Source organism: Hemiscyllium ocellatum, chromosome 23 (genome assembly GCF_020745735.1).
Source record: "Hemiscyllium ocellatum isolate sHemOce1 chromosome 23, sHemOce1.pat.X.cur, whole genome shotgun sequence".
NCBI classification, from domain to species: Eukaryota; Metazoa; Chordata; class Chondrichthyes; order Orectolobiformes; family Hemiscylliidae; genus Hemiscyllium; species Hemiscyllium ocellatum.
The window spans coordinates 24,989,571-25,006,899 of NC_083423.1; the positions used below are offsets into that span (position 1 = coordinate 24,989,571).

At 40.0% G+C, this 17,329-nt stretch overlaps 1 protein-coding gene across 5 annotated transcripts in view; it reads left to right on the forward strand.

Moving 5' to 3' along the window:
- LOC132826704 (SRSF protein kinase 2-like) overlaps positions 1-17,329 on the forward strand; it is a 226,984-nt gene that overhangs the window by 177,368 nt on the left and 32,287 nt on the right. For all 5 annotated transcript variants that reach the window (XM_060842795.1, XM_060842790.1, XM_060842794.1 and 2 more), the window contains 3 exons: positions 836-1,073; positions 1,587-2,066; positions 11,843-11,943. In XM_060842795.1, coding sequence (XP_060698778.1) covers positions 836-1,073; positions 1,587-2,066; positions 11,843-11,943 — 819 coding nt within the window. The remainder of the gene's footprint in view (positions 1-835; positions 1,074-1,586; positions 2,067-11,842; positions 11,944-17,329) is intronic.

Genomic DNA, 17,329 nt, shown 5'->3' on the forward strand with positions numbered 1-17,329 from the left:
AAGAAATTAATTGAAGGTCAGTTATAGCTTTGTGATAGTGGCCTTATATCAGCAACAGAAGGTTGTGGCTAAAGTCCTGCTTCAGAGATTTGAATAATATGAAGGCATTTTGCACTAGTTGATTGCAGACCTTTGTTTGAAATGTTGAACTGAAGCTGTACTTGGTTTCCCAGATGTTTGCAAAAAAAATCCAGTTACTAGTTGAGGAACAGCAGGGCGTTCTCTTCGTGTTCATCAATGTAACAAAATAAACCGTCTGATCATTTCCCACATTGCTGTTTGTGGGATGTTGTGTGCAAATTAGCTTTCACATTTTCTACCTTTAGAATAGTGACTACACATTGGTATTGTTTCATTGGTTATGGGATTTCTTGAGATTTAAAAAAAATGCACTGAAAAAATGCATGTTTTTAATTTATTACACATAACCTCTGGTGCCATACATGAGATCAGTAAATCACTAGTGTAATGCTTTTAAACTGATGAATTTGCAAGTATTGTTGAAGTCTCTTCACATGAGACCAACAATTAGCGATATCAACTTAAAAGGCAACTGTTATTTAAGTTTATGAGAAATGCTGATAGTAGATAGTGCTATGTTCAGATTCTTTCCAATCTGTTAATTGTAGACTTTTGGACAATTAACCACACAATATTTTAAATTCTATGTTTCGCAATGAGGAAAAAAGAAGGATATCAGGAAGCAAGTGAGCAGTATCATTTTGCAAATGTGACATTAATTAAGATGAAGCTTTGTATTTTCTAAAATGTATTATTGGTTACTTGTACCAATTTAGAGTATTGTGTATTAGTAAATGAGTTTTTAATGTTTTAGGGAGGAAAAATGTCTAAAAACAAAAAGAAGAAGCTGAAAAAGAAGCAGAAGAGGCAGGCGGAGCTGCTGGAAAAACGTATGCAAGAGATAGAAGAGTTGGAGAGAGAGGCAGAGAGGAAGAAGATGGAAGAGATTTTAACAACTGTTACACCAAATGACCAGAAAGGAGAGAAAATAGATGAGCTGAAAGAAACAGAGATAGATCATGTGGTAGATGAGGAACAACCTAATGAATGCAGTAGGTGGTCTGAAAAATAACTTTGCTCCATTAATCATATTTCTTAAGATGACAACCTTGATTAAGTATGTATGGCTTTGCAGGAATTGCCAAATTTCTCATACTTAAATGTCCGTGTTTGGTTCGGAAATTTGTTTTGAGCCCAATGTATTATATAAAAAAATAGGTTGCTCAATTTTGGATTGATTACCATTTCAATTCCTTAAGGCAAAGAAGAAGGCCTTACAGCTTATCCTATCTGTGTTGTAAAATTTCAACCTATAAAAAGGCTTGTATGATGTTTTATCTTTTTTTTGATGAGCATTTTCTCTCCAACATCCATCTATTTTCATAATTTACAGATAATATGCAGATTTGCATACTTTATTCTCACTGATCTTTTTATAATTTCTGGCCTATATTTGCTTAGTCAATGAGGAAAAACCTAATGAACACAGCAGTAAATATTTTGAAAAATGACAGTTCTGTAATATGATTTCATTTGAATAATTTCCTGTTCTATTAATTTACTAGATGAGGTTGATAATCAGGAAGAAAAGGAAGATACAGAGAAAGAAAATGTGGAAAAAGATGAAATAGAAAATGTGGTTACCAGGACAGAGCTGAAAAGTGATGAATCACCAAAAACAAATGGACATGTTGAAAATGGTCCATTTTTGCCTGATCAGCTTTGTGACGAAGAAGAAGAAGAAGAGGAAGATGATGATGATGATGAGTGTCCAAATACAGAAGAGAGTCCTGTTGATGGACCAAATGCTGAAAGTTTAGCCTATAGTAACCCTTATGGACAGTTTAATGGAGAGTTGCAAAACGGACAGGAAAAAAGCCCTGAGGCTGAGTTCTCTCAAATGTCTGAATCTGTGTTTTCTAAGCTTTTAGAATCTGCAGCTTGTGGATCAGATGGTTCAACAGTGATTGAACGAGAAGACAGTAGTCCATCTCAAGACAGGAGCAGAACTGTGTCTGCGTCCAGCACTGGAGATGTACCAAAAAGTGAGTATGCAGTTACTTGCTTTTATGTTGATAAAATGCATAAAGACGTTATAGTTACACCACTATATTCTCAATGCTATTTATCACTGCAAAATTTACTTTAGAAGTTAAATTTGAATGAAAATTTTTCAATCTTTTTAAAACAAACGCATCAGTTTTGTAAAAAAAAGACAATAAACTGTGATGAATAAGTTGATACATTTAGCCTGTTACTAGAAAAGCATTACTTGGCATTTTGAACTTCTACTCAAGCTTACACAATTTAACAATTGTATCGGAATATCGTTATATATACAAACAATTTAAACTTTGTCATAGGAGCAACTTCGTGGTGTGATGAAAGATATCAAAAACTATTGGTAAATTGCCTGTGGTATTGTCCATATCAGTTGATTCTTTTAATGGCCCAGAATTTGCTGGAACCTAACAGTTCATAGTCTGCCCTGTGACTTGGAATTTTTTCCTTCCACTTCAGCTCCCTGTGTTTTTGTGCTGCAGATTGCTGGAGATACAGGTTGATAATAAGATGCCTGGGACTGTTATGGGTGACAAAAGCAAAAATGTTATTCTTAAGATTTTTTATTTTTTTGAAAAGCAAATGAAAGAGGAAGGAAATGGGATAAGTTAGAGTCAAATTAATTGCAGAACGTGAAATGAGGAGTACAGGAAAGAAAGATATTTATTTCCTCCTTTCTGAACCTAAAGGAACAGTTTTTTAAAATAATGTGAAAAAACCCTTAAAAACATTCATTACTTACAGAAGTAAGATTGTACAGTTTCACCTATTTCCTTTCTGGACCTTTTAAAGTTGAATGACATTTTAAGAGCATAGGATCTATCAGATGAAATATGAGCCCTAAATTTCTGTAGCGTGTATAATTCTTGCAATGCGAATCCATCAGCTGCTTATTACTAATCGGTATGTTGAGAGTGTTTGCAAGACAAACAGTGGAGGAACAAAACTGCTGTAGATATTTGGGTTGATTTGCAACTAATGGAGTTGTCAAATGTGCAGCAAGTTTGAGGGACCAAGTGGCCTAATTCTTCTAACATGTATGTTTAAAAGTATGGCATATTTGTTCCTTGCCACAAATTACTGTTTTCCATGCACTAATAAATTGTGTTGAAAAAAAAACAAGAAGTGCTGGAGAAAATTGGCAGGTCTGGCAGCATCTATGGAGAGAAGACAGTTCAATGTTTTGCCGCCTGTAACTGCTCATTAGAACTTCTGAGTTTCTCTAGCAATTTCTGTTTTAGCTTCAGATTTTCGGCATCCGCAGTTCTTGATTTTATTCTTGCATTTGCAACAAATTTAATGTTGACTTTCCATAAAATTCAGGACCAATATAAGTTATATAGCAGTGTAGATCAGAAGAAGGCTTCAGAAATTCACTCAAAAGTGTTGCCTGCATGTCAGAACCTGCAACTACTACAATATTATCTACAGCTTAAATAGAGGTTTCTAAATTAGATACTTAGATTGCTCAGCATAGAGTTTGTGTTATAATGTGTCATAAAACATCTCAAAAATCCCAGCAACTAGAAGCTAAACAAGTGTTCTTGTAACATTAGACACTTAATAATAGAGATAGTTGCGGGCTTTTTGTGAACCCATTGCAGCATCCAGTGAACAAAATATAGTTTGAAATTGTTGCTCAGCATCTGCATGACTGTGGGAAAGAATGTTTAGTTTATTATTCACATTACTGAAAGTCCTGAACAAAATCATAGAACATAGAACATAGAAGGATACAGCGCAGTACAGGCCCTTCGGCCCTCGATGTTGCGCCGACCGAATCCTACCTAACCTATACTAGCCCAATAACTTCCAAATGCCTATCCAATGCCCGCTTAAATGACCATAAAGAAGGAGAGTTCACCACTGATACGGGCAGGGCATTCCATGAACTCACAACCCGCTGTGTGAAGAATCTACCCCTAACATCTGTCCTATACCTACCACCCCTTAATTTAAAGCTATGTCCCCTAGTAACACCTGACTCCATTAGCGGTAAAAGGTTCTTAGTATCTACCCTATCTAAACCCCTAATCATCTTATACACTTCTATCAGATCTCCCCTAAACCTTCTCTTCTCCAATGAGAACAGCCCCAAGTGCCTCAGCCTTTCCTCATAAGATTTTCCTACCATTCCAGGCAACATCCTGGTAAACCTCCTCTGCACTCGTTCTAAAGCTTCCACATCCTTCCTATAGTATGGCGACCAAAACTGCACACAATACTCCAGATGAGGCCGCACCAGAGTCTTATACAACTGCAACATGACCTCAGGACTCCGGAACTCAATTCCTCTGCCAATAAAGCCCAGTACACCATATGCCTTCCTCACAGCACTATTTACCTGGGTGGCAACTTTCAGAGATCTGTGTACATGGACACCAAGATCCCTCTGCTCATCCACACTACCAAGTAGCCTACCATTAGCCCAGTAATCCATCATCTTGTTATTCCTACCAAAGTGAACGACTTCGCACTTAGCTACATTGAATTCCATTTGCCACATTTCCGCCCAGCTCTGCAACTTATCTATATCCCGCTGTAACCTACCACTTCCTTCCTCACTATCCACAACTCCACCGACTTTTGTGTCATCCACAAACTTGCTTACCCAGCTTTCAAGTCCTTCCTCTAGATCATTTATAAAGATAACAAAAAGCAATGGTCCCAAAACAGATCCTTGTGGTACACCGCTAGTAACTGCGCTCCAAGATGAACATAATCCATCAACTACTACCCTCTGTCTCCTTCCAGCCAGCCAATTCCTAATCCAAACCTCTAATGTATCCTCAATGCCATACCTCCGAAGTTTTAGCATTAGCCTACCATGGGGAACCTTATCGAACGCCTTACTAAAATCCATATACACAACATCTACTGCTTTACCCTCATCCACTTCCTTGGTCACCTTCTCAAAGAACTCAATAAGGTTTGTGAGGCACGACCTGCCCTTCACAAAACCATGCTGGCTATCCCTGATCACGTTATTCCTACCCAGATGTTCATAAATCTTATCCCTTACCATTCTCTCTAAGACTTTGCCCACCACTGAAGTCAGACTCACTGGCCTATAGTTACTAGGGCTATCCCTACTCCCTTTCTTGAACAATGGGACCACATTCGCTATCCTCCAGTCCTCTGGTACTATTCCCGTTGACAACGACGACATAAAAATCCAGGCCAGTGGCTCTGCTATCTCCTCCCTAGCTTCCCATAGGATCCTGGGGTAAATGCCATCAGGCCCAGGAGACTTATCTATATTCATCCTTTCCAATATTCCCAAAACCTCTTCCCTGCATATTTCCAGGGCATCCATTCTAATTATTTGTGATTCCATATTCACATCAGCAACAGTGTCCTGTTCCTGAGTGAATACTGATGAAAAGTACTGATTTAATGTCTCTCCAATCTCCTCCGCCTCCACACACAACTTCCCACTACTATCCTTGACTGGACCGATACCTACCCTAGTCATCCTTTTATTCTTGACATACCTATAGAAAGCCTTTGGGTTTTCCCTAATCCTACCAGCTAAAGACTTTTCATGTCCCCTTCTCGCTTCTCTTAGCTCCCTCTTTAGCTCCTTCCTGGCTACCTTATAACTCTCAATCGCCCCTACTGAACCTTCACGCCTCATCTTTACATATGCCGCCTTCTTCCCTTTCACAAGGGACTCCAATTCCTTACTAAACCACGGCTGCCTCACAAGGCCCTTTACACCATGCCTGACTGGTACATACCTATCGAGGACACGCAGTAGCTGCTCCTTGAACACTCCCCACATCTCATTAGTGTTCTTCTCTTGAAGCCTGTTTTTCCAATCCACACATCCTAAGTCATGCCTCACTGCATCATAATTTCCCTGCCCCCAGCTATAGCTCTTGCCCTGCGGCGCACGATTATCCCTCTCCATCACTAAAGTAAAAGTCACCGAGTTGTGGTCACTGTCCCCGAAGTGCTCACCTACCTCCAAGTCTAACACCTGGCCTGGTTCATTACCTAGAACCAAATCCAATATAGCCTCCCCTCTTGTTGGCCTGTCGACATATTGTGTCAGGAAACCATCCTGCACACATTGTACAAACACCGACCCATCTAATGAACTCGAGCTATAGCTCTCCCAGTCAATATCTGGGAAGTTAAAGTCCCCCATAACAACCACCCTGCTACCTTCACTCTTTTCCTGAATCATCCTCGCAATATTATCCTCTACTTCTCTTGGACTATTAGGAGGCCTGTAGAAAACACCTAACAGGGTGACCTCACCTTTCCTATTTCTAACCTCAGCCCAAACTACCTCAGATGGCAAGTCCTCTTCCATCGTCCATTCCACTGCTGTGATACTGTCTTTGACAAGTAATGCCACTCCTCCCCCTTTTTTACCCCCATGTCTGATCCTACTAAAACATTTGAACCCTGGAACGTGCAACAGCCATTCTTGTCCTTGTTCTACCCACGTCTCTGTAATGGCCACAACATCGAAGTCCCAGGTACCAACCCATGCTGCAAGTTCACCTACCTTATTCCTTATACTTCTGGCATTGAAGTATACACACTTCAATCCACCTTTCTGGTTACAGGCACCCTCCTTAGAGATCGCTGCATTATTCCTAACCTCCCTACACTCAAGGTCCTGTACCCTAAAGCTACAGTCCTGGTTCCCATGCCCCCGCGGAGTTAGTTTAAACCCTCCCAAAGAGCACTAGCAAACCTCCCCCCAAGGAAACTGGTGCCCCTCAGGTTCAAGTGTAGACCATCCTTTTTATAGAGGTCCCACCTTCCCCAGAAAGGACCCCAGTTGTCCAGAAACCGGAATCCCTCCCTCCTGCACCATCCCTGTAGCCACGCATTTAACTGCTCTCTCTCCCTGTTCCTCGACTCTCTATCACGTGGCACGGGTAACAAACCAGAGACTACAACTCTGTTTGTTCTAACTCTGAGCTTCCAACCTAGCTCCCTGAAAGCCTGTCTGACATCCTCACCCTTCTTCCTACCTATATCGTTGGTGCCAACGTGGACCACGATCTGGGGCTGCTCCCCCTCCCCCTTAAGGACCCGGAAAACACGATCAGCGACATCACGTACCCTTGCACCTGGGAGGCAACATACCAAACGTGAGTCCCTGTCACCCCACAAAACCGTCTGTCTGTACCCCTCACTATCGAGTCCCCAAGAACTATTGCTCTACCTTTCTCCACCCTACCCTTCTGAGCAACGGGGCCAGGCTCCGTGCCAGAGGCCTGAACCTCGTTGCTTGCCCCTGGTAAGTCATCCCCCCCACAAGTATCCAAAACGGTATACTTGTTCTTGAGGGGAATGACCGCAGGGGGTCCCTGCACTGGCTTCCTCCTCCCACTCCCCCTCACTGTCACCCATCTATCTTGAACTTTCGGAGTAACTACTTGCCTATAGCTCCGATCTATGACCTCCTCTGCCTCCCGAATGATCCGCAGTTCATCCAACTCTAGCTCCAGTTCCCTAACACGGGTTTGGAGGAGCTGGAGATGGGTGCACTTCTTGCAAGTGTACTCAGCAGGGACGCTAATGGCTTCCCTCACCTCATACATGTTGCAAGAGGAACATTGCCCTCTCTGCACTGCCATCCCTCTAAAAGTAAGCTTCAGAATCAAATAGTATTTTATTAGCCTCGGTAAGTACCAGCTTTTTCCACATCATAAATAGTAGTATTATGCCATCACTTATTTTGCCCATAATGTTCTGCCTATTTAATGTAGTTGTTAATTGTTTCTGTGTTTCATATTTGCACTTGTTGACCAAAAAACAGGGTACGTCAATCAGTATTTCCAAATTGATACCTGCTGATAGTGTTGCTCAATCTTATGAGATTAGAAATTCTGCATCAACAATTACACAAGTTTAGGGGCAGTACTTTGGAAATGAGTTGGGGTGAGAAACATTTTGAGGAGGAAAAGAGTGCACCAATAAGTTGAGGACCAGCATTCTGATGCTTTGATGTTTTAACAGCATGAAAAGAAACAAAATAAGAGAACCCAGCAAAACACTTGTGGAAGGGGAGAGAGGACAATATCAGCATTAGGAGAGGGAAGACAACATGATTTTAGAGAGAGGGAGCTGAGTTGGGGACAATGTTTTTGCTAAGTTTTTAACTAATTTGTTGAAAAATATCGTGTCTTAATTTTTAATCAATTGTGGAATACAAATTTGCTGAAAATTAATCTGAAAATCCCTTTTGCGGTGCAAAATGCAGCAACTTTCAAAGAAGCTGGATGTTGCTTTTCTAGAGAGTGAGTCTGGGGAATAGTGATGGAAAATAGTGAAGTTGTGGATGATTAGAACAGATAATTTGCACTCAAATAAAAGCAAAATACTGCACATGTTTGGCATACTAATGAAAACTGAATTTAGAGAACCTATGAGTTTGCTCTGAAGTTACAGTAATAGTGAGTGTAGTTTGCAGACTCTGCAACTTCATGTCAGTGTTTTAAAGAGTGATACCATCTGAAGAAATTCATCTAGTGACTGTATAGGAATTCACCAGAAGGAATTCAGTTGCATCTGTGTCACCTTGAACAGAAAGTGTGAGGGCATTGTTGGAATAAAAGAGATGATATGAGCTTGAAGCATTTTACTTGTGTTTGTACTGAAATCTTTCCAACCTTTCTGTTGAGTGTAATATTGTTCTTTTTATTGCTTTGGTTATTAACAAGTAATTTTTTGTGCTAAAAGTGCATTTGCAGGCACATCTGAATGTGTTCAGTCACTGAGCTTCATGGTTAAAAATAATGTAAGGGTTTGTCTAGCCAGGTTTCATTCTGGGTATTTGGGAAAGCCAATGTTGGCAGGACTTGTACACTTAATGGTAAGTTGGGGAGTGTTGCTGAACAAAGAGACCTTGGAGTGCAGGTTCATAGTTCCTTGAAAGTAGAGTGGCAGATAGATATGATAGTGAAGAAGATGTTTTGTATGCTTTCCTTTATTGGTCAGAGTGTTGAGTACAGGAATTGGGAGGTCATGTTGCTTGGAATATTGCGTGCAATTCTAGTCTCCTTCCTATCGAAAAGATGTTATGAAATTTGAAAGGGTTGCGAAAAGATTTACAAGGATGTTGCCAGGGATGGAGGATTTGAACTATAGGGAGAGGTTGATTAAGCTAAGGCTGCTTTCCCTGGAGCTTCGGAGGCTGAGGAGTGACCTTAAAGAGGTTTACAAAATTGAGGGGAATGGATAGGGTAAATAGACCAAGTCTTTTTCCTGGGTTGGGGGAACTAGAGGGCATAGGTTTAGGGTGAGAGGGGAAAGATATAAAAGAGATCTAAGGGACAATTTTTTCACCCAGAGGTTAGTGCATATGTGGAATGGGCTGCCAGAGGAAGCGGTAGAGGCTAGTACAATTGCTTAAAAGACCTCTGGATGGGTATATGAATAGGAAGGGTTTGGAGTGATATGGGCCAGGTGCTGGCAGATGGGACTAGATTGATTTGGGATATCTGGTCGGCATGGACAAGTTGGACCGAAGGATCTGTTTCCATGCTGCACATCTCTATGACTCTAACCATATCGTTTGACCTCACTCAGTGGTTAGCACTGCTGCCTTATAGCGCCAGGGACCCGGGTTTGATTCCAATCTTAGGCTATCTGTGTGGAGTTTGCATGTTCTCCCCATGTCTATATGGGTTTCCTCCGGGTGGTCCAACTTTCTCCCGCAGTCCAAAGATGTGCAGATTAGGTGAATTGGCCATGCTAAATTGCCCGTAGTGTTAGGTGCATTAGTTAGAGGGAAATGGGTCTGGGTGGGTTACTGTTCAGTGGGTCGGTGTGGACTTGGGCTGAAGAGCCTGTTCCCAAACTGCGGGGGAACCTAATCTAAAAACAAATGTGGATGAGGGATTGTATTAGGAAAAATTTCTAATACTAATTTTATTTGTTTTCCATCCCCAGTTCACAATAAATGTGATCAGGAGAACTTGATTTTAATCCTTCATTTGTTGTTGGGCAATTTTAAAAATTGCCTTTTGGCCCCATTGAGAGATTATCTGCTGCTACTGGAGGATAGACATTTTAAAATGTAAGGAGAAGTGGTTCCTTCCTAAAATTGCATAAAAAGAAGTTTCAGTGAAACTGAGCACAAGATCCTGTCTTTTGTTTTAAAAGAATCAACTCTCATGTTCATCGTAGATTCCAAAATCCTGAAAAATTGAAATGTTTAGTGTTTATAGATTAAATTGTTCACAGGGCTCAAGATATATGTGAGTTGGAAAACCAACCATGAGATCCTAAATAAATTTTATGCTTTCAACAAAGAAATTTCCCTTATGGTTATTTTGTACTTAATTAGAGGATTTTAAGGTATAGCCAGTGGACACTGTTGTGTATGTGACTATTTGCTTTCCTTTCCCAAAGACTTTTATTCAAGGTACTTTTGACTTAAGTTAATTTGAAGCTGAGTGGCACCACCTTCCTTCCATCTAGCCATATACATCAGGTATTGATCACATACATAATAGATATTTTGATGCTATGATCTCTTTTTTTTATATTGGAACTTAGCTAAAATTCTGATTTTAAAACTTACTCCAGTTAGAGGAAAGCCTTTATTGGTAAGCAGTTTTAAATGTGCATCTGACGTTATCTCCTTGATCATATTATTTTGATGTTACTTTCCTGTCAAAGAGTGGTGAGCTATATCAGTTATATATCAGTTATTAATTCCCTCTAAAAACAGTCAATAACTAACATGGATTTTGCAGTAAATGACAAAGGAATGGCTTCCTGTTTAGTTCATATAAAATCATATAGAGGCTTTGACGAATTTCTTTTGGGCCTCTGATCCAATGTGTCACCTGCAACCTGTCTAAGAAGAACAAGTAGCAGCCAGACCTTTAAATTAGGAAAATTGAGGCATTCTCACTGACACGCAGACTACAAAACAGGAAGTAAACAATAAAAACTACAAGGTATGTTTTAAGCATTATGTGGAAAGCAAAATAAAGATTAAAACTGTAATGGTTTTAAGGAACAAACATAAAAAGTCAGTAAAAGTAAAAAGAACTTGTTCCTTTTTTAATAAATTAAAAACAAGATACTATGGATGCTGGAGATCTGAAATCAAAACAAAATGCTGAAGACACTTAGCAGGGGTCTGGAAGAATCTGTGGAGAGAGAAACTGAGTTAAAATTTTGAGTTGACTATCACTCTTCTCCAGCTCCAATAAAAGTTATATTTGACTTGAAACATTAACACTGTTTCTCTTAGCACAAGTGCTGCGAGGCCTCCTGAGTTTGCCAGCACATTGTATTATTTTTAAAATCTGTGAAATTGATTTTGTATCAATTTGTTTTCAAACTTAATTTATCAGGGGCAAAGAGATTGTTAAGCAGTGCATATCACTCATTACGCCATCAGTTACTCTTGACTGGAGTAACAAATCCTAACTTTTACATCTGTTTTTAGTTCAAAACTTTGTGTGCATTTACCCTGTGCTCATGCCGTTTAGTGACCGCTCTACCAATTCCATCAATGAAGATTGCAACAACAATTTGTACAAGAGCAGGGTATACCCTGTCTGCAGTTTCTGTGTTTCAAATTTTAACTCCCAGAAGTTGTCCATATTAGCTTGTGTTAGCAGCAAGTCCAGTCAGCAAAATCTGGGCCAATATTTGAACAAACAGATGCCATTTTTAAGAAGTTTGTGTGCTATGCCAACTTTATTTTCCAGGATCACTGTTGATAATTTGTCATTGTAACACCAGAACATTGTGATTATTTCTAACTTTACAGTAAAAGTTCGAGCAGCGGATTTGCTGGTAAATCCACTTGATCCAAGAAATGCAGAGAAAATTAGAGTTAAAATAGCTGACTTGGGAAATGCTTGTTGGGTTGTAAGTATATTATGCTTTCCAAATTGTTTAACTTTTGTTTGTGTACTATTCTGAAAATTAAAACTAGGTTTTATGGTTGCATGATTGCAGGTCGTTTTTAAAAAAAAAGGTTTTCATATGTTATCGACTAAGAAAACATTTTATTCTGTTACTAGTCTTATTACAAAACAATTTGAACTTAAAATTGATAAAGTGGCTAGTCACTATAGTTACTGTTCAGTAGGAGAATGTTGTGCACATGTTGGCATTGATCAGATTACAACAAATTGTACTTAGAAAAAAGTCCCAAAGCACTTTACAGGAAAGTTATTAAGCATAGTTTGACTCCAAATCATGCAAGCAATATTGGAGCAGATGTCAAGAAGCTTTGTCAAATTGATGAAGTTTAAGGAGCATCTTAAAGAAGAAAAAAAGAGATGAAGTAGGTAGGAGAGATATAAAGAAAGACTTCCAGATTTTAGAACATAGTAATTTAAGGGTACAACAATTAACCAATTAAAATTGAAGATCCTCAAGAAGCTGGAATTAAAGGAGCGCAGATATCTTGGAGGATTATAAAATTGGAGGAAGTTACAGAGATGGAGGAGGATGAATCCATTAATGAGAAATTTAAAATCGGAGGCATGCTTAGCAAGGAGTTTATGTGGGTGAATGGAACTTGGTGCTGGTAAGGACACAGCCATTAGAGTATGGAATACTAGCTAGGTCAGCTTTGCGATAGTTACATTTAGAGATAACAAAGACATGAATGAGATTTTCAATAGCTGGTGAACTGTGGTAGGGCCAGTGTTGGAGTAGTGATTGATGATGAAATAGGCAACCTTAGTGATGACAATGAATATAGGCAGAAGCTCACTTCAGGATCAGATTTTGACATCAAATTGTGAATAATTTGGTTCAACTTCATATAGTTGCCATGATTCCTGTATTACAACAGTGACTATACTTCAACAATGCTTCATGAATTTGAAAATATTTTGATGCTCAAGATCTCAGACAAAGTGATATAGGACAGCATCTTCCCAGCTCCTGAACCATGTGGACATTGGTGAATTTTTTGGCAAAATAAGGTGAAATCACAGAAATTAGGTTCTCAACATGAAGAAGATAAAGTCTCATTCTTTAACTGAGTTTTGAATAGTGAGAGGAGAATCATGCAAGTAAGCGTGAGTGATCAATTTGTAACCATTTGCATGCATTAGCATACCATTAATATTAATCTCATCTCATTGAAATTCAGTTTCCTATTCTCCCACCTGTCATATAGAAACTCGATGGCGACAGTTCCTGAAATGAAAGTCAGAAGCACTTGATAATTCTAATTCCCCACTTATTTTTCCAGTCCTCCAACTTGGGCAGCAGTCACCAACTTCTCAGGTCACATTCCATGAGCTGAGCAACTGCTTCCATTGTCCACAGAGGCTGACATCGAACACCATATCAGCCTTAATCCCACTCATGACACATGTCTCAATTACAGTCCAATTCTACACTTCAGTGCTACAGTTTGGAACGCTTCAACATCTTTTATTGTAATACACTGCCTGGATGTTTTGCATGCCAGGTCAAGCCGCCACCACCTGGACTGGGCCAAAGAGCATCTCTGGACTCTTTGCTTGCTCACATTGTGCTTACAGCATCATTGTCTTGCCCTACTTTTTTGTCCCTCAACCAGAGCTTAAAACCTATGTCTTGCATTACTGTTTAAGGCAGACACAAAGCCATACAACTTGTAATGGCTGTTAGCAGTCATCAATCAAGGGGCTGGATGTGTTCCTGTACAATGTCACATCTGCATCATCTGCCAGTAACATACACAGTAAACACACTGCATGTGCTTCAGCCATACCTCAGTGTAAGGGGAGGAGCACTAAGTCAGACTAAGGAAAACTGTCAGGGGGTACCAGTACAGTAAGTTGAGTATCATTTGATATCAGTCTAGGGGCTTGGACATGGTCAGTCAGACACTTGAGGTGTTCAAGGTGAGGGGATTTGTTTCTGTACAGTCCAAGGACTGGGGGATGTTCAGTCCTGCAGGTCCAGTCAGTTGGGAACTGAACAAATATCTATCAGGGGTCTGGTCAATTGTCAGTCCAGTCTGTCCATCTAATTTCGTCACCGGGTGAGCCATGATAAATCCTGGGACTCAGCGCAATGGAAATCAGGATTCATCAGGGCGATTGCTGGTAGGGAAGTTGGTGAAATCTAGTTCTGTGGATTGAAGGCAGCATGCTGTGATGAAGAGAAGACCATTGTTGTGAAGGCGAGAACAAAATGTAATAGGGGAGACAACTTTATATTGGGGGATATAGATTACTTACAGGAGGTGATGGTCACAAACTCGACAGGGGTCAGTGCAGCACAATAGTTGGCATGACTAACCTGAAGGCCACACTGGGTATTGTGGCCAGAACAGCACTCCCTTAGACAGCCTTCTAGGACAACCTTCCTGATGAAGGGCTTTTGCCCGAAATGTCGATGTTCCTGCTCCTCTGATGCTGCCTGACCTGCTGTGCTTAGCACCAGTCTAATCTTGACAGCTTCTAGGACATGCTGAGTAACCTATAAGAGCCTGGTTCTTGTATTTGTAAATTAAAATTCACAAATATAAATTTATATGTGCGATGAAGTGCCAGTCAATGAGAATCCTGGAAGGTTTCAGCAGTAGTGAGTATTTCTGTCTCTCAATAGAAGGAAGATTGGACGAATGGAATGCCATTGAGGCATAGTCCATTGGTAATGAAAAGTGTTGCAGGTAATAGCATAAGAAACCTCTCCACAGCTCTTGGAGAGAAAGACTTCATGAAACATATCAAAACTGACACTGAGCCGATTTCTGGTAAAATTCAGCCCATAGACTTTCATTATGACTTTCTTTATTGCTATATAAGACGGCAGTCTAGTGTTGAGACTGAAGAATAAGATAGTTGAGCTGAGAGGACACCTAGGCACATAGGAATATGTTGACCAAGACTTGACTGAAAGGAATGGTCTCTGAACATTCCTGTTTACAAGGTAATCCATTAGATGAATTAGAGAATGGGATAAAAGAGAGGGTTCACAACTTTTATCAAGAATGAATTATAGGAATGAGGAGGGTTGCTTTCACAGAAAGATCATTAAACAAGGCCATGTTGGTCATAATAAAAAACACAAAAGGGGAAAGTGCACATTTGGGTGTGTTCTGTAGGCCCCCAAAGAGTCAGGGAGAGAGGTGGGAAATATGTAATCAAATTTCAGAAAAGTGCAAGAATGATAAATCGGGAATAGTGGGTAATTTTAATTACCCAAATATTAACTAGGATAGTTTTAATGCTTAAGGTTGGGAAGGAATTAAGTTATTAAATTGCATCCAGGAGAAAGCCCAACAAGGGGGGAGCCAGTTATGTACTTAATATTTAAAAATGAATGTGGGCAAGTACAAGAAGTATCAAGAAGGGATCATTTTGGAGATAGTGAGTGATAATTCAGCTAGATTTTGGATGGCAATGGGATAGGATAAGAATGGGCCAGGAATAAAAATTCTAAACTGGAGAAGGGTGAATTTTATTTAGGTAAAGGTACGATTTTGTGTGTGTGTGTGTGTGTGTGTGTGTGTGAAGAGAAAACCCAAAGATTATTTTTAATAACAGCAAGAAAATACTTAAGGAATGACCATAAAGAGAAATGTGGGCACAGTTCTTAATAAATAAGTTGCATTAGTCTTCACAAAGAAAACAACAATGCAGATATAGACATCAAGGTGGAGGACTGTGAAATATTAGAAGAGATTAATATGGAGTGAGAGGAGGCACTAGTGGGTTTAGCATCCTTAAAAAAGGAAACATGCGCCAGTCCATGTGAAATGTTTCCCAGGATGTGGAGACATTAGGGGACTTGGCAGTAATTTTCTAATCCTCTCTGGCCACAGGTGCGGTGCTAATGCCCCATTAATAAAAAAAGGGAGGAAGGGGTAGATCAGAAAGTTATGGGCACATTATTTTAACCTCAGTGGTGGGTAAGTTATTGGAAAGAATCCTACGGAGCAGGATATATCAGTACTTAGATACTGATTAATCGGGAGAGTAGTTGACATGGACTTGTTAAGAAATGATTGTGTTTGACAGATATGAAGGAGTGATGATGGGGACAATGCACTTGGATGTGGGCTGCCTGGACTACAGCAAGGTTTTTAATATGGGTTCCTCAAAGCAGACTGGTCTAGAAAGCAAGAACCCATGGTATCCAAGGCAAAATGTCACATTGGCTGCATTGGCTGAGAGGCAGGGAACAGAGGGTGATGGTATTGGGATAGTTTGTGACTGGATGTCTTTTTCCAGTGGGGGTCTTGAGGACTTGGTGCTGGGATCCTTGCTGGCTTTAGTGTCATTAATGATTTGGACTTATATCCGAGTGATACGATCATGAAGTTCACAGGTGACGTGAAAATTGGTAGTAAAAACGGTGTTAAAGATAAAGGGAGACAGCTGTAAAACTGCAAGAGGACATGGAGGGACTGGGCAGCTGAGCAGAGCAGTGGAAAATGGAATTCAACCTGGGGAAATTATGTAATGCACTTGGGAAGGGCTGACAGCAAGGGACAATACTATGAATAGTAAGACGTTGGAAAGTACTGAAAATCAATGGGTCCTCTGTGTGCATAGAAGAAGCGGGGCTGAGAAGACACATAGAATAATTGCCTTTATTAGCTAAGGCCGAGGATACAAGACTAAAAAAGTTCTGTTGTAATTGTATAAAATGCTGGTCCGGCCATAATTGGAGTACTGTGTGCAATCCTGGTCACGTCATTATAGGGAAGGATGTAGTTGCAATCAACAGGGTGCAGAGGAGATTTATAATATGCTGTCTGTATGGAGGATCAGAGCTATGAAAAAAGATTGGATAGGCTGGGTTTGTTTTACCTGGAGCAGCAAAGATTGAGAGGGACCTATGAGGGGCATAGATAGGAATAGGAATGCACTCTTCCCATTCGTAGAGGGGTGAATAACCAGGAGACATAGATTTGAGGTAAGAGGTAGAAGTTTAAGAGGGGGGTGAATTTTTCACTTGGTGCCTGAAAGGATGATTGTTACAGAAATTCTCGTAATTTTTAACAGTATTTATACATTACTTGCATTGCCACATTGTTCAGGGTTATGGATCAAAAGCAGGAAAATGAGATTTGCATAGTCAGATCTTTATTATGAAGTGGAGGTGCCAGTGTAGGATTGGGATGGACGAAATCAAAAGTCACATGACACCAGGTTATCGTCAAACAGGTTTATTTGAAATCTCAAACTTTCAGAGTGCTGCTCCTTCGTCCCACTTGACTGCTTCTGAAAGCTTGTGATTTTAAATAAACCTGTTTGATTATAACCTGGTGTTGTGTGACTTCAGATCTTTGTAA